The sequence below is a fragment of the Pleuronectes platessa genome, chromosome 18, assembly GCF_947347685.1.
Source record: "Pleuronectes platessa chromosome 18, fPlePla1.1, whole genome shotgun sequence".
NCBI lineage: Eukaryota > Metazoa > Chordata > Actinopteri > Pleuronectiformes > Pleuronectidae > Pleuronectes > Pleuronectes platessa.
In genome coordinates, this window is record NC_070643.1 from 17,580,769 (window position 1) to 17,598,895 (window position 18,127).

Here is an 18,127-nt window from a genome sequence, read left to right on the forward strand (position 1 = left end):
ATGCCATTTTTTTACAGAATACCAACTGAAAAATGGTCGGATGGATGACGGCCATGAGAGGGAGGAATTTTCAAAGCTAAACACAGTTACACAAACGCACTTTAGACTTTTAATTTGATTATCAATTCTTAGTCTGTTGCAGGCGAAGCAATGACTGAAGCTGCTCTTCATGGAGCCCAGAAAGAAAGGGCCGATGTGTCATGTCACATGGGCTCTCAACCTCAGGCCACTGAAATGACTGTGAACGTCCAGAAACTGAAGCAAAACACAGATGGACTTGGTCACGGGCCCCTCCACCATGAGAGACAGTTTCTGTGCTCAGTACTGTGGCTAGGTTACCTTGCTGAAGTCGACACTGCTGCTTTCTCTACTGACCCCTACTTTGGATGGCCTCCTCTCCACCGGCTTATTGCCATCCAGGTTGTTTGGGAAGGAGTTCGGAGACGCCATGGGTCCTGGGAGGAGCAGGAGCAGGGGGAGGGGGAGGGGAGAGGGAGAGACAGAACAGTGTTGGACAGTGTGTAAGGATAGCGAAAAGCTGTGTGGTTTACGATTAAATACCAAACGTGATGTCATTATTAAATGTCATTTGTCTGTTTTCGTTTTCTCCCTAATCAGATTTTAAATCAGGAAGAAATAGAAAAAAGTTAGAAGCAGTTTAACAGGCGTTTATCTCTCTGGGTAATCTAACCTTTAAAAATAAAAACTTTCTATTTTAATATATTCTTTGGTCATTTAAAATGTAAAGAAATGTGACCATATTAGAGATGTACAGTTAATTACACTCCTCAACCCTGGATGATGCTTCTACAAACCAGGATACCTCCAGTTCATTTCTCCATTATTCGCTTTGAGATCCAATCAAATGACCAAAACTTTATCCTGCAAATTTCTTTACACATGAATGGGAAGAGAACCAGTTTGTTCTTGTACAAGGTGGTGAACTGCATACCAGGAGCTGACTGAGATAAAATACAGTTGTGATCAGACTGACTTTCAAACTTTACATATTTGGCTGCGAGTGTAATGACTCTTTTCCACCACCACCGTTACCAGCTTTATGTGATGGTTTCCTACAGGACTCAGCCCACTGTGATGGCTCAGCTCCACTGAAGGTATTTTGGACTCAGCTCTGTTTGCCGTCTGATTCCTGCGTGTTAAGCTCATTACTCTGGTGCTTAAGTCCGTCCTGCTTAGCTTGAAGTTATGTCAGCTTTGAGCTATATCTGAGTGGACTTGTTTGATATGCCTGACGATTCACCTTCCTCCCGACAACTGCGAAAATTGCCGACACGCTTCAACACCGCTTAAGTCATTTGAGCCGAGCCAGACAGAGGAAACGCTAGCACTCGAGGGGACATGAGAGCGGGAGATGAAATGAGGGAGTAATGTGTTGGATCAGAGAATAGCATATGAACACTATTCCCTGAAACTCTGAAGTAACGCTTCTTTTACCAGGTTTTACCACATGTGTTCTCAATTTTCAATTTTTTCCCATGAAGAAAAAGAAAAACGAAATAGATTTACAACAGTTTAAGTATTGTGACACAATCTCATCTAGAAATAATCCTCAATTTTAATGTGCCGTTTCTCCATGCATGCATACTGGCCAGTAAGCCATGCCTTTGAACTGTACCCTGTGGATGCTGGGTAGCTGCGGTTGCTGAACAGGAGCATGATTGCTCACATACCCCACAAAGCCTCTTGGAATAAGGGAGGGATTATCTAAGGTTGTGTCAGTAAACAAACTTCATTCAGGAAGGCTAAGCCCTGGAATGCTCCCTCATACCAACCCTTGAAACAGTGGTATCACACTTCTCATTCATATGCAACGGGAAAACAAGAGAGTCAACCCAATAACAATTTAGCAGAATAAATATCGGGCTGGTAGCACTGGGACCATTCATTCTCACTTTAGAAAGTACATCTGTCTAGTAGCTGCAGGGATGTGTTTAGTGATCTACTGCCGGTAATCTACAGCTCTTCATTTAGTAATCAGTTCTCCACTATTCTGATTAGATCTGTTTCACACAGGACTTCACAGTCAATGTGTTCACTGCCTGATTATGTATAAATAAGCCATGGACAAGTCAGTCCTATTCACATGCACGTCAAATAACTTTTAAGAAGATCTACAGCATGTCGCTGCACAGCCGTCTATTTGGAACCTGTAAGCCTGCTATTTTTGGCATCCAGGCAAATTCCTCTCCGTGACACATTTTCCTGTCAAACACTTTATCCCTGTTTAACAAATACTAGTCACCGGTGATGTACAACAGTTCAATTTGTAAACTTACAGAGCAAATTATTAAACTGTGACGATTAGACTTACACCCCCCCACCTTGAATAACCCACACGCTGATGTCAGATGCGTGCCTCTTGGGAAACACTGTGTATTTTCCTAGAAGGGGTACAATTACAGAAGCTCGTCAGCTATAATAAGACCGCCCCAACCTTTCAGATTCAACTCCTGCCAAGTGATCACTGCTTTTAATGACCCACACTTTGAAATGGAGCCATTCCCAGAGCGGAGCAAACAGACGGCACAAGCACAAGCACAAGCACACAGTCTAATTATAAACTGACATGGCTTGGTTTGGGAAGAACAAAAAGTCACTGTGGTTGCCCCTGTGATAGCAGCAACACGCCCCCCCCCCCCCCCCCCGGTCTCGGGCTGCTGGCACACGATGCCGTCGCAGCATTCGGGTAAAAGAATGTTTGTTCAGGAGTTGATGAAGAAAAAGAGCAGGGGAGCCAAATGATCCGATGGGAAAAGAACAAGTTGCATGAATGTCGTATTTGTGTGTACTTGAAATGAGACAGGCACCCGAGGATGAAAATGAAAGGATGTTTTAGATCGGTCTATAAACATCATTACAAAAGCTTAATGACTTCACAGTTAGGGGTGTCATGAGCAGCTATCTGCAGCAATTAAATGCCCAATCCAATTATGTATAAAATAAAGTGGGCCTTGATGTTTGCAATCTACCAAAAAGGCCCCAATGAACACAACACAAGCATTAAAAGCAAGCAGCCAGTCGTTCAAATTAATGATAATCTACAGTGAGAGAGAAACTCAACAAGTAAAACCAGAGCAGCTTTGCTTTAGAAGAATGAACCTCCTGGAGTTTAAGCAAAATGTGGAGATTCAAGACTATTTTAATGATCTAAGCGAAAGTTTTAAACTGCCTGAGCCAAGTTCATCAACGGTGAACTTTAAAAAGGTAGAAAAATGGGTCACGTTTCCCTGTGAATGCTTCAAAACTGTTGTACATTGTCCTTTAATAGTTCACCACTTTGTTTTGTCCCTCACTTAAGATTTAAATGCCTCAGAATGTCAAGTGGCATAAAGGAACAATGTGATCAAGGGATTCCTCCTAACAGGTCCTACATGAAACGACCTGAATGAGAAGCTTAACATAGAGTAAAACATCCCATGACGCACGATGAAGTGTACGACAGACACACCAGAATATTTCTAAGGCGACCATGCAATCACAATGAAGGGGGTGTGGACGGGGACAGGGCCCAGCAAGGCAAAGATGCTGAGGAATGTCTTATATGTGGGGAGACCGATTTTGAATGTCAAAGGGAGCTATAAGGAGTTTTCAGGAAAGCAAGAGCGACAGTGGAATAGACAGACACAGAGAAGGAAGAGAAGCAAGAATCAGGAGGCGGAGGAGAGAGTTGTGAGAAACTTTGTGGATATTAAACAGTGGGGGGAGTGTCTTAGCAACTGAGCCTTGCTGTGGGTTATTGATGAGATGGCCGCATGGTTGGAGCAATACAAGTTAACGGGGAGCAGAGCTTTCATGCTAGTGCTAGTGTTCTCTGTTCAAGCCGTGACTCACACTGGCAGGCTACACAGATATTTGCCTTCTAAGGGCAGCATCTCCAGGCCCTGGGATGCCGAGGATGCTCGTCGGCTGAGCCGTGGCGATGCCGCCTCGTCTTCTGTAGAGTTCGGTGGGTCGTCATCCTCGGGAGGCGAAACCACCACCTCTGGGATGCCATGAGGGCCAGGGCCTGTGCCACGGGTGCGTGGCGGGCTTTGGGCGGAGCGCCGGAAGAAAGAAGGGGTACTTTGTGGGGTGGAGAGGGGCGAGAGACCTGGGGTGGACCCAATGTTGGAGTAAGAAGAGGGCAGGAGGTGGTTGAGCAGGACGGAGACTCGGGACTCTCGTCTCTGGGACAGGTTGGAGACAGAGGAGGATGCCCCTGTCTTGTGGAGAGAAAGACGGGAAGAGGACAGGCCCTCTCCTAACAGAGGAGACAATGGCAAAAGAAAGGAGAGGAGAGGGGAGAGAGAACAGGAGGGGAAAGAAGGAAAAGGAATAAGGGATGGAGCCGAGAGAAAAAACACATGAAGTAGGAACACATCACAGAAATGGTATCTGGTTGGGGACAGGGCCGGAAGGGGGGGGGCAGCAAGAGCGTGGCAGAGCCTGAGAGATTTGTGCTTTGCAGAAACGTGAGCAGAAAGCGAGGGTGAGAGCAGGGGACACTAAGGATGGGTTTGTGATGCATGTGGGAGGATCTGCACCACTGTGTTACTCAACTCCAAACAAACCAATCGCGTGGCGTGACTGAACTGAGGCACAGGTCTGAGTTCAGCTTGCATGCAGGAGAGGGTGACACAATGTCAGTGCACCGTAAGCAAACATGTGCTCCACTGCAGACAGTCGTAAATCACGGTGCAGGAAACGCAACTTTCACACTCCAACTACCACCATCACCGACCATTAATGTAGAACCTTTCACAACTGCATTTCAGGTTTAATGACATGACAGTGGAAGCCCAGCGAGAAAAACACACACACACACACACACACACACACACACACACACACACAGAGAGAGAGAAGTGGGGAATGTGATATTTCCTTTCATTCTTTAACCCTCCGGCCGAAGCCCAAGGTCATAAAATGCAGAACATACGTTAACACCACTGTGGCCATGCCCAGTCAAAAACACACAATGCAGATTAAGCAATATGTCATGATCACCTTAGGTTATGAAAACACTCAGTGGTCAAATCCCAAAGCCAGGCCAGCAATACAGGTTATAGCACAATCATTAGCACCCAGATTTCTCTTTCGCTAAGGGAACCGACCGCTTCAATACGGATCATTCTCCAGACTTTACTCACTTTTACCTTCCACCTTCTATGCTGGCATTGAGGGATTTGAACAGGGAATTTTTAGTGACAGTTCTCGGGGGGGGGGTGGTTTAAAAGAGTGGAGGAAAAAGAAATGCGAGTGCGTCACTAGGAATCTCACCGTTTCTCTCAAGCAAGAGCGGGTCAGAGTGTTTTTTGCCTATGTCAGCGATGGAGCGCACCAGAGGGATGCGATTGCTGAGCTTCCTCTCGTTCTGGTGGTGGTGCTTCTTCAGCATGGCTTCTCGCACCTGGAAACGGAGCTCCTCCTTCAGCTGGCCCGACGCCACCATGCTGTCTATCAACATGTCTGAGTCGGGCGAAAGCAGGACCACAAACGCACACAGAGAACATTCAAGTCATGAATGGGGCATTGAAAATGATATCATTAGACTAACGAATTATTCGATTTTTAATAATAAATGATAAATTCATCCATTCGCTGTACCTGCGATATCCTCGATAGTGTTGGCTCTCATATCCAGCATGACAGTGCCGTTGAGTATACAGCTACGTAGCTCAAATAAGCTGTGTAGCGACAGTGTGGCCACGTAGGGCTTACTCCACCTCTCACCACCATCCTCCACATCCTCCTCAAACTTCAGCCATCTGCAGAGAACAGAGAAACAGAATAGTTGATAATTATAAAAAAAAAGTGCATTATCTTTCAAGAACATGTCGTTCCGTCTCAACTTCCCCAGTTAAATGACAAATTTAAATCTCACTTCTCGGGACGCACAGTGAAAAGCTGCAAACTGAGTGAGTCATAATCTAAAATCGGTCCCTTACTACACACAGTTTTTATGGATGGGAACAACCTCTGAAATACCAGCAAAGACACGTCTACAAAATAAAACTCAAAGTTCTTAATAAAACTAAAAAGCTCCCCGGTGAGTTGATGCTTGTGGGGAATAAAAGCAGAATGAAAATATTTCGGTATTACTGCACATTCGAAGAGATACAGTAAACAGAACTAAGAGAAGTTGTTTTACTGACCGGGCAGTCTCCTTCCATTCAGTGGCATTGTTGCCGTCTCTGAAGGAGAGCTCGTCCAGCTCAGTGAAGAGGTCATGGGGGACGTGCTCCAGGTCATCGTCCTCTGTACCCAAGATGAACTGGACCCTTTGGGAGGGAGTGTCTGGACACAGGGTGTGCATAGGACAAAGATCAGATTTATATTGTTCACAGTGATAACAGCTTAATAAATCAAAGCATTAGGCGTTATTAAAGGTATCCTGAGGAGACCTGGGCGAAATGACACACAGGCCATGGTTTAACGCTATTTCACAGATTAGAAGAAATGCAGCAAAGTGCCAGGAAATGCAACATAGAAGAAGTTAAACTAGTACAAATGGTTGCAAATAACACTGTTCAGAATTGTTTCTAAGGGAGGAAGTGTATTTTTTTTGGTTGGCTTAAATACACACAATGCTTTTAGTTGGGAATTCTGTAAATGTAAACACATTTTGATGGCTGAATGAATCAGATAGCAGATATCTGGACATCTGGAACCAGAGAGTAAACGGAAGTGGATATGACATATTTCAATAAAATGCCACTGGGAGACATAAATGGAAATGATTTGAAGATATAAGTGAACATGTCTCTGCTATATTTGGGCTATGAGATAATATTTTGGCTCCGGCATTAGGTCTAACTGTGTGGGCGCAAAAACAATCTTTTAACTGAATATTCCTCTTATAAACCATGATGCTGATACTTCTGACTTAAAACTATGGACTGAAAGGGTTTGTGTTTATTATCTGAGACGAGTCCAGAGTCCTGAACAGAAGACGGTAGAACTGAAGAAGTGTTTCTTTAGTTAAACAGTCTGGGGGATTTCCACTGTATGCTTGGGGTTAAAAACAGTGTCTAACCATAAGATGGGGATTCCCGGCCATCTTCCTTCCCCTCCTCAGCGTCTCTCTCTCTTTTCTTCCGGTGGTGTCTGTGTCCTCGGTGACGATGCCTCCGCTTGGACTCTCTTCCAAGAGGAACATGGACACCTACGTACACGGCTCTGTGGCCTGGGGGACAAGAAAGACACAATTCAGACGGCTTTCCTTCTAGACCAGCTGTCACACAACCAGAAAAATGAAAATGGAGAGGAGAAAAAGAAAAACAGGAATAGTTCTTTGCAAGAAAATTAAGGGGTATAATGGCATAGAGGAAGGTTTACAGTTAAGTATTCATGGGTTTGACGTTTTTTTTTTTTTTATTGTAGAGAATTCCCGCTCAGCATTAAAAAAATGATAAACAATATGATATAAATTGTATTTTAAAGGCAATAGATACACTTATGAAATACAACAAACTTTATGAAAAAGTTATCAAAGTTCCAGGGATAAACTTTAACAATTACAGTAAAATAAACCCACTCCCATTTGAGATAAAGTACAAAAAACTCCTTTTGAGTGCTCTTGAATATCTACTCGAAGGAAACCAGAGAACAGCATTTAACTTTTTCACCCTTCCGATTTCCTCCAAATGTTTAATCTACTTCCCTTCATCGCTGCCTCACAGGAACAGAGTTTTCTGAGATGCGAACGCCCTATTTTTGTTCTACATAACGCTGCCAATAATCATTTTTCACAGATGATTTTTTCACCCTATGATTTGAGAGGAAGCCCAGGAGGACTGAAACCAGGATGCGGCGCTCTGAGGAGGCAGTGAGAGACATGAGCTGAACAGATGAGGCAAAACAGAGATGGAGAGGAGGAAAGAGGAAGAGGGGGGGATACAGGAGATGAAAGGGGATACAGGAGATGAAAGAGGATGCAAGGAAGAAAAGTGACGGTGTAGTTGGACGGAAAGCCGAGTTCTCCATGGGTTTGACAAAGGGAAGAATGAGATGAAAGGAGATATAATTGAGTAAAGTGAGGAGGACATGAGGGGTGGTAGATTCATATAAAGGGAGTTTTAATTCAAAATGTCAAGAAAGTGTAATATTCTTTACATATAATACACAAACTTAAATCAACTTAAATGACATGTTGCTTCAGTAAGTCAACAAAGTTTTAGTTTGAATCATTTCTGTTTCCTGCTTCAAAATCTGGTTATTTGAGACTTAAATCTGATCAGCAACAAGTGAATGATTTGCATTGATTTTGCATGATGCAAACTAGCAAATGTTTCATCCTTCTTAGGATCCTTCATTCCGATCACTGAAAAATGAACATAGCAACAAGAAAAGTCTTTCCCCGCCCCCCCCCCCAGATGGCTTTAAACTTACTTTCCAAATCTTCCGTCTCATAGTTGGAGTGAGTGGTGAAGCTTGTCTTTCCATGGTCAACTATCGCCTCTTCATCTAGACCCTGAGAATGACAATGAGAGACAGAAAAGATTTTAAAAATACGTCAGGTCAATAGCTAGCATCACTGTAATAGAACACAATGATAATAAAAACAATATCTAAATCAAGCTTTGATCCAACTTTTAAAAACTCTACCTTTCAAAACCTAAATCACACATGTGGGATCTGTCAGTGCGAGATGTAGTGACTGTGTGTAATATAATAATGTAAAGGAATCATGACTCATCATCAAGTCAAGTGGGAGAATCCACCTGGCCACAGACACAGGGACCACGGACAGCTCCACCGTCCGAGTGACAACCTTTCTCCAAAAGCACCAGACATCACAATCCTCAAGTACTGAGCCCTGTTTGTTTGTATTTGTATATTTACAACCAGATTATATGACTCCATAGCTCTAGGGTTGGGCCCAGCTGAGTAACAAAGAAAACAAGCTGACAGGTTGGTTCAATTTGGCAGAAGATGTGATACCTGAATAAATTATCTACAACCTCAAGCGCTTGTACAATGTGACATTGACTCGTGAAGGATTATCTATGAGCTGGTTTCCACAAACGAATTAGTCTGTACTGGAAACTATATCCAGTGTAAAGGTTCAGGCAACAAAGGTCGAGTTTCATGGCAATGTCAAGAGGTTTGCTATGCTCATTAAAAAACAGAGGTTGTGACCTTTGTGGATATATTTTGCTTAGTATCAATGTTATGGAAACATCAAGAGAGAGAAAGATCCAATTAGATGAGACATAAATCCGTCAGGATGATGCCCGCCAGCAAAGGTAAACAACATTATTAATATTCCTTATGAATTTTTAACGCCCCAACACAATAATTACAATACCCAAACACACGCGTACACACCTAGCCCCTTGTGCTGGACTCACACATATGCTAACACACCAGGTTAGCCAGCTGCCTCTGCCCCCTCTTTAGAATTAATATCATTTTTTCTAACCCTAAAACCAAGTCTTAACAGCCCATTAAAAGTGGGTCAGAAAGTGAGGACTGTTCTCACTTTCCCAAAATGTCCTCACTGTAGTGTAGGCTCAAAATGGTCCTCACAAAGTACACACACACACACGTATGGGAAACTGTAACCTTGAACTGTACATGCTTAACCTACACCTTTAACCTGAAGTAATCCAAATCTCTAATCTTTCAACTAAACCATCAACAGAAAAGAGCTTCCAGTTCAAAACACGCACTGGTTCTACCACACACACACACACACACACGGACACATAATCCAATCACAAACATGTGGTCCTTGTTATTAGTGGTCCCTTGACTCTCTGCCCTGAAGTGCCACAACATTTAGAAACACTGTCTCCTATTACTGCTGCAAACGGCCAAGACTGAAGTAAACGTGCTGGGTGACGTCGCTGTGGGTCGACCACCAGAATACACCAATTCATACAGATGTTACTCCAGCCAGAACTGCAAAGTAATGAGGGAAGCAGAATCTGTTCTTCAAAATACTGCACTTCCTCACCCACTCCCTCCACCACCCACAACAGTGAGCCCATACTGAGTCTGCATCTCTGGGTTTTTAAACATGTGACATTGAGTCTTTTAACCATGTTGTTTTAAAATAAACATTTCTGCTCTTCTTCTGCTTTGTGGACAAACACATTGAGGCAAGCATCTCCCCCGATTGGAGGATCCTTTAAATCCATTCGACCAATCACAGAGGGGCACTGCTGCTAAGCAGGAGAGAGAGCGGAAAACAAAAGGTGGTGATGTTCACCACATGATGAAAGGATACGTGATACGTGGCTGATATCAGGGCCTCTGGTTGTGTCTCAGGCTCGGGCCACAATGTGCCGTCACCGCCACTGACCACACTGAAGAGTCATTCTGATGGAAAGCACGTCCTCTACGTCTGTCTCCTCCTCTCCCTGTTTCATTAGTGACTGACAACTCTGAATAGGTCCTCCATGACATATAGATTTCCAAACGTGCATTTGCATAATCATTCTCTCGTTAGAAGTAGGATGACGGAAGCCATCTGGGATTGTGTTTGTGTGTGCACTTGTCTTTGCCTGTAGCCTGTGTGCGAGCCTGTGTGCGTGTGTGTACACGTTCTTCAGATGCTTGTGGATTTGCATGATAATGAGCAGGGTTGTTCTGTGACAGTGCCTTGATGAGGAGCGGGAATAATTCGACTGCAGAGAGGAGCGGTGAGAAATGAATCCGAACCAGTAGCTGGAGTTCTTCCTCCAGCAGCAGACAGAGGGTGAGTGTGTGTGTGTGTGTGTGTGTGTGTGGGGGGGGGGGGTCATTTGTAGCCAAGAAGCCCAGGAAACTGTCAAGGAGTTCAGATCCAACACATTCTCGGCTGCAATTGCGTCAAAGAGAGGAAATCAACACTGCATCAGACATGTACTGGACGTGAGAATGCTAATGTCCCAGCAGGCCCACGTGTGAATACAGAAGGAACATGTCCAGAGAATTCACCATGAGTGAGTGGGCGCGCATCTGATTTGGTTTTTTAAACGTGATGGATGCAAGTACTGAAAAAAAACAAAGAGAATAGGAATATCTTAGGAGGAAAAAGGGGGTTTCACACATGTAGAAGAAGAAGATGTTAACTTGGAAGGGAAACAAGACTCCAGAGCGCCACTTGAACTTTACACACTTTTCCTGTCGTTGTTAAATCCTGTGAATTGGACAATCTCCTACAAACCCATTTTCAGTCACACCCACCGGTCTCCAAGAATCACATGAACCCATGTTTACGAGCAGGTCAGACAAAGCTGGTGTGAAACTAGGGCTGATTCGTGAGTATCGACTTATTCCTAAGCTTCTTAAAATACCACTACACAAATCTGTGAACTCCACTGTATAAACACCTGTTTACATACAAACATCCAGTTTCATGTAGTCTGCATTTGCCGTTGTCGTGCCTGTTAGGTGACATATACACACACATGTTTAACTCTGTCGTGCCCTCAACCCTGCATTGCTTGGTACAATTTAAGGACACGTGATTCAACCTGTCAAATAGTTCCCAAAATAAAATAAAACAGACTGTCACTCGCAAAGTCCGAAGGCAAGGGAGGCAATCGGCCATTATACCCACAAAGCACAGCTGCGGCTGGACAGTGCCAGTGGGGAGGGACTGAGGAGCAGAAGCTTAAAAAGAACCAAGTCACCATACATCAATGGAGGGCTGTTGACAGAAGGCAGATGTGTCACTGGCCGCGTCTGGTCGAGAGTCTGGATATTCTCAAGGGCCCGTTACAATATAGGGAAGAAAGATGCGTTAGACAGAATGTGAAATGATTGAACCTCACCTCTGGTGTGAGATAAGAATGTCTGATCGTCCCTCACCAGCTGATTGACAGTCATGATGATGTTCAGCCCAGAATCATCATCAAAACTGTGTATTGTAAAATATTGACAAATACATTTGTGGTCTCTTGATTGTAGAATAAGGTCTGCCATAGTCATGACTTCATTTGTATTATGTTGCGACGAGTCATTTCACAACTGAAGGTCAAAGTTAAACAACACTGAGTCTTTAATCTTAGATTATTTATATCTTCAGATTCGAGGATGCCATCCCTGACAGTGATAGGTCGCCAAACACTAAGATGTCTCACTCGGTGGTGATTTTTTTCACAGCTATCTTTCACAATACAGAGGTGTACAGGAACTAAATGTAGGCCCTTTATCAACTTAATATGTTAAAGCTGATCCAACGTACCACAAGCATAAACACTCTGCACCAGCTGCATGTTTTCTAAACAGTTTTGCAAATTAATATTAGCGACTGACCTGAAAAAAGAAATACCCAAAACAACATCAGGATGGTCAACTACAGTTTACAAACAGTGGAGACTCTTACTTCAACATTTCACGCAGCTGGCTAGAACCGATGAAAAAGCATTTCCGTGGCCATTCATCTGAGAAAAAGCCTCGCTTAATAATAAATAAAGCGGCCAATAAAAACACACTGGCCTATTGTGCACTTTGCAGATGACATGAAAGGGAACACACCATGAACACATCAATTCAAAACACAAAATGTTCCGCAATATACTTAAGTTTCCAGGCTGCATCTGGGAAAGGATAAAGGGCAAGAACAAGCGTTACTGTAAGTGTTTCTGCATTTCAGGATTTTCTCTGCATGGTCTTTACAGCAGCTTAGATGGTAAAATCACAGTTGTGTCAGGTTTTATGCATGTGCGGGGATTTACGGTTCACATGGACTTTTAAGAGTAAACACAAGGCTTACCATGGGCCCATTCCTCTAATCTAATGTGCTGAGGTCACACAGGAGACCTCTGTGGGACCTCTGTGTGACCTTGCTTATGAACTACAGAACACCTGAACTTTCAATTCCCCCCAAAAACCTGTGGATGCTTGGAGAGTTGGTGTCCCATGAAAAAAGAGTCCACACGAAGGAAACATTACAAAAAGGATGTGTATCATACTACATCTGTTAATCCGCTTGTAAATGGCCTCAGTAGGAAACATAACATGACCACGGCATCAAACTTGTGTTAAGGTAAGAGTTTGTGGTCTTGTCCTGTATCCTACAGGGATAGGAACAGTTTTATCCTACAGAATAGTATTTGTATTCTTGTATTTATAGTTATTTACAATAAATGAAACTATCAAATATCAAGCCTCAATTACATTTCTACATAATAAGTGTTTCATATTGACATCTTTTGAATCACTGCCATTTTTAGAACATATACTGGTATCAGAAATCATTTCCTCCCCGATGTTGACATCAGCTGCCAAAAGTCTCTATCGGTCGTGCTCCACTTACAATTAATTCTATAATTCACTGCGAAGATGTTAGTGCGTATCACTTCTGTGTTTGTGTGGGAGTGCTTTGGCCACGCAGCAGTCACACACACCTCCTCACTCGGCCCCCAACCAGCCGACAGGCCTGCTTCTCTCTGATCTCACTTCCTCTCCTTGCTTTGCTGGGAACTGTTCCAACAGAGACTGACGTAACTTAGGTGTTACATAGTGAGGGACCTGTCCCTTCACATTACTGAATATCTGTCTGTCCCACGTTGCCAAATGAATGTATTAAAAGACACAGCACAGATGAGAACATAGACATTAATACACTGCCAATTGTTGTTAAGTTATTCTACTAGATTCAATTAATTACATGATTAAAAATTGAATTGTCTCGAAACAGAAAGATAAAAAGAAAGAATGTATACTTCTGACATATAAAGGTGCTACACTGTGTGTAGTGTAAGCATTGGATGTTCTGCTCAAAGTCTTTTTTAGAATGACACGGACATCCGCTGGTGCTCAGCAGGTGCTTGAAGACAGAAATAATTATATAATCTTATCAGCCAGTTCTATTTTGCTGACTTTTGCTTGCTGGCAATTCAATTACTTACATCCCTGGAGTCCCTGCATGTTGGAGCGAGGCAGAGAGAGGATTGTTTCCTGCGTCTCACGCCTCCTAACTGAAGATGTAGTTGGATGTTTGATCATGAGACAACTGGGAAGATATTTCAGATATTTCCAGCAAACACATCCCCGTCACAGGTTCCACTGGTTGTAATCAATATTCCCAAACACGCTGAGACGCACGCACGTAAACACAAAGATGGAAACCGTGCCCTCTATCTGCCTCACTGTATCTGTGTACCTGCTTTTAACAGTGCATTCGTCCTTGCTGCCCCCCCCCCCCCCCCGCACCCCTAGGCACATGTTGTTGTGTCGGGTGCTTTCAGCGAGACTGAAAAGGCAACAAGCATTTGATTCAACTCCCCTTCAGTCAATAAAAGCTCGTTTGAATTCAGCTGCCTTGGCGGACCTGTTTATCACCCTCCTGTCCCCGGCACTCAGCGTCTCTCTCCTCTTCTCCTCGTCCCGCTCCTTCAAGCAGCCATAACTGTCGCTGTCGGCTTCCTCTCATTCCTGCTCCTTGAGGCAATTCAAGAGTGGAGATGATATGATCCCATTTCAGGAAAGCACGTCCAATGAGGCAACAGCTTCTGACTCGTTCACCTCATCTCGTGTGTTTTTCCTTTTCGGTCGAATGTAGCGACCACCTGCCCCGTTCCATTAGCAGAGACCTCTACTCCACTCAACAGTAAATGATCAGACCAGTAACAGAGCACACACACACACAGACACTGGATCCCGTTCAAGTGCACGCCACGACAGTTTGGAAAACAGGAACACACACAGGACCAGACGTACCGTGAGCACAGCCTCCTCGTCGCTCTGTTCGTCCATTTAGACTAAAACATCCGCAAAGCAACGGCAGACAGGACGTGAACCACTTCCTTCTTTCCGATTGTTATCGCTCTTGTTAAAAAGCGTGTGCGTGAGCTGAGCGCTAACAGAGATGCTGTCGCACTCGTCTGTTACCTCTTCCTCTGCTCATCTCTTTATACAGAGAGAGAGAGAGAGAGAGAGAGAGGGGGGAGCAAGCCGCTTCAGAACACAAGGCGCTCCGCTCGTCCCTGTCAGCCCGCTCTTTGCTCGGCAGCCAATCCCACCATGCCAGCCATGAATATTTTATTCACCCAGCCAAGAGCTTAAAAACACACACATACACAGCACCGCACGGGAGGACAGACGTACATATTTGGAGGACACACAAGAGCTCGCCCGCCGAGGTATTCAGGTCACAAACGTGGAGCCGCCCCCCAGCACAGATAAATAGAAACAAGCACACGTGTGAGCCCGGCATTCCTCGGAGGGTGCAATGAACAGAAGAAGGACAGAGTGCCGTTTATTAATGAAGAATCCAAATGACTTTCACTTTGACATTCACAACTGTTACCATATTCTCAAGGTTGGACACGTCTCTCAACAAGCTGCAATTACTGGGGTTCATTTGTTGCCTCTCAACAACAAGAGGTGTCACACGAGTAGGGCAAAACGAACATGCATCTGAAACCTAAGAGTCTATTTTTTTATTCAGGGAAACACTGGGGACCCATAGGTCCAGCTCCAAATAGACTGACCACAAAGGAAAAGGTCAAACCAGACCTAAAATGAAGGTACTTCTCATAATGAGGAATAGAAAACGAGCTAAATAAATTGAGTGGGTCAGAAAGGACAATTCTGTGAGAACAATATCAGACTGAACTAAAAGTGAAACCATGTGCACTCCGGCCAGGGTGGGAAACCTTTCTCCTGTCAAGGGCCACTTTCAATTTTTAAACATCCTTAAAGTTGTTAAAGACTTTATATCAAAAGAATCGACGGCTGGAACTGCTTCTCACTGGAAAGATAACTTTGACTTTGTCTGGTGCACGCAGCTCCGTGCAGAGTAACTATTACATCTAAGAAGTTAACAGCAGTCCCCCTCTCCCCCATGCTAATGAATGGTTGTTAACTAGCAGAGTGGAAGGCAGATGTTGAAAGCCTGTATTTTCTATCTTAAATATGAAAATAAGCATACAAGTAGTCCAGGGCCGTCACAGTATAAGGATTATGTCGGTCAAACTAGATTTATCAATTCAAACGTGCAACGATTTATGTTCGGAGACCATTCAAGTAACAGTTTATTAAGCAGCCAGTTAAGCAGCCAGATAAGCCATTATTATCAGGGTGCTATCAAAGTTCACGTGTTGTATCTCTGAGCTGATGCATGCGAACAAGACATGGATTGGAAAATTTCCAAAAAAAAATTGTTGTCACCAGATATCAAACAAAAGCCAGAGACTGTATTATATTAAGTTGCTTTCTCCAACTCACTCCGAGCCAGCAGCTGCCAGACGTCTCCACCAAGCAGACAGGTTAACTTGGAAGGATTGATTTCACTCAAGGAATGAAAGCAAGGAGCACTCGCCCCAGAAATAATTTCACACTGACTGATTAAAAAAAAACTCGACCCCTAAGGCTGTGTAAGGATAAACTATAAAACAACTCGACTGGAAGAATGCATGACGACAATCAGCACAGGCATGTGGATATTAACCTGCTAGGAAAGAATGAAGTTTAAAAAGACATTGAAATTTGCTGTTAGGAACATCTTTTGTTACTTCCTGTAAAAAAAACACTTGTGCCCTATTGTACTGTTTTAATCGCGTCACACTTTCTCAAAGTACATTTAATTCCTACAGGTTACAAACAGGCTCTGTGCTGTGTGAACCAATTAGCCTATGGCTCGGTACTGTAGAAATTAATTATTTTTATCGTATTATAATAATTGTATAGGTGGAGAGATCAGAGCACCATCAGACTGGCACAGAGGCTCATTCTGTGTAATTACCCAGTCAAAGCAGTGCCACACGGTAATGAAGTAAAGTTCATAAAACAACCACTAACTCTGGCAGCAAGGGGCTTAGCCAATAATAGTCCAGGTCAGAGGGGCCAACAGGACTCAAACACTCTTTCAGTAGTGGGGCAGCAGGAAGCACAAATGTCCTCCTGGAAAGTTGGCAAATATGATTAGAGTTCATAAACGGTAGTCCCAGGAGAGTAGAAATTGATAAAGAGAGATTAAGGTATCAGTGACAGAAAGTGTGAATGTCTTCAAGAAAATATGACACATGAACCAAACGCAACAACAGGAAGCTGTGGTCTACTAGACAACAATTCAGTGTTGATTATGAACAAAAGACACAAACCTTTTCTTCGCAGAACAGGTTTGACATATGTAAAAATTAAGTCAACACTAAGTCTAACACACGTCAGTTAAATGCAAAGTCAAAACCATGCAAGGAGTTCTCTCAAAGTCCTGTGTCTTAAATAAACAGAGCTGTTGCACTTTCAAAACTTGACAAAACCACTGGTCGACCAGCAAGCCTGAAAAATAGCAACTGCTCCTTTTTTAACACCAGAGTTCTGTTTAATAAAAAACTCAATGTTCCACTCAAAGCTTAGTCTGACGTTGTGCATTCTGATGGATAAAGAATTAATAAGCACAGAGACTTAATCAGGCATTAGGCCCTTTCCCTACTGCCTGGAGGGTCCTGCGTCACTCTGACTTCAAGGCCTGGGGGGACGAGGTGGGCAGCCACCCAGCAGCTCCTTTTCATTGAACAGCGTGGGGTCGAGTTTCCTCTGACATATGCACATGGTGCAGGCACACACCCATAGAGCACATACCTAGGCGCACAAACACAGTAGTAGACAACCCTATACCAGCATTGATGTCAGACAGGCCGCCTGCCTTTTTTAAACTTAGCTCAGCCACCAGTTTCTTTTTTGGGCTCTTACACACGGCCGAGTGTTTGATGCTCATCATCATGTAAAGTTACACCCAGAAACCCGGCAGGCAGGAAGTGAGGCTCACTGGAAACATCTCATATGCCAGAGTCTGCTGGGTGTGACTGCACCTCGTGGCTCCTGCATTGAGCAGTGTGCTTTCTCTTTCAGTTCAGTGGAGGTTCACCCCAAAGTGTGAGCTGAGGTGCCTCGCACGTGTTGTGTAGGTGGTCCTGCTACAGCACACGACAGCCGAGACCATGGCCCGTCCACAGGAGTTTGAATCAGGCAGCTGTCTCAGCCAGCAGTTCAAATGATGTGTGTGTGAGAGAGAGACAGCAGGAGAGGATGGGAGACGTCTCAGAATGGTAGAGGATAGGGTGGTTTAGATGTTTGGTTTCTGCATAGATGTGAAAATGTGCATGGTATTAAAGATCCCACTCTTGAGTGATCGCTGGTAGCACCTTTGATAAGAAGGTGTTAACTTCCTTTTAAAGATATATAT

The 18,127-nt window shown here is 43.9% G+C and overlaps 1 protein-coding gene across 5 annotated transcripts in view; it reads right to left on the reverse strand.

The window, feature by feature from the left end:
* Nucleotides 1–18,127, reverse strand: part of LOC128461313 (sodium bicarbonate cotransporter 3) — a 33,654-nt gene that overhangs the window by 14,031 nt on the left and 1,496 nt on the right. The window contains exons 1-8 of one of the 5 annotated variants that reach the window (XM_053446163.1): nucleotides 14,270–14,643; nucleotides 8,392–8,473; nucleotides 7,037–7,186; nucleotides 6,156–6,297; nucleotides 5,608–5,768; nucleotides 5,281–5,469; nucleotides 3,878–4,261; nucleotides 340–455 (exon numbers count right to left, since the gene is read on the reverse strand). In XM_053446163.1, coding sequence (XP_053302138.1) covers nucleotides 340–455; nucleotides 3,878–4,261; nucleotides 5,281–5,469; nucleotides 5,608–5,768; nucleotides 6,156–6,297; nucleotides 7,037–7,186; nucleotides 8,392–8,473; nucleotides 14,270–14,371 — 1,326 coding nt within the window. In that variant the 5' untranslated portion in view covers nucleotides 14,372–14,643. The other 4 variants (XM_053446162.1, XM_053446160.1, XM_053446159.1 and 1 more) reach the window with 4 other exon arrangements.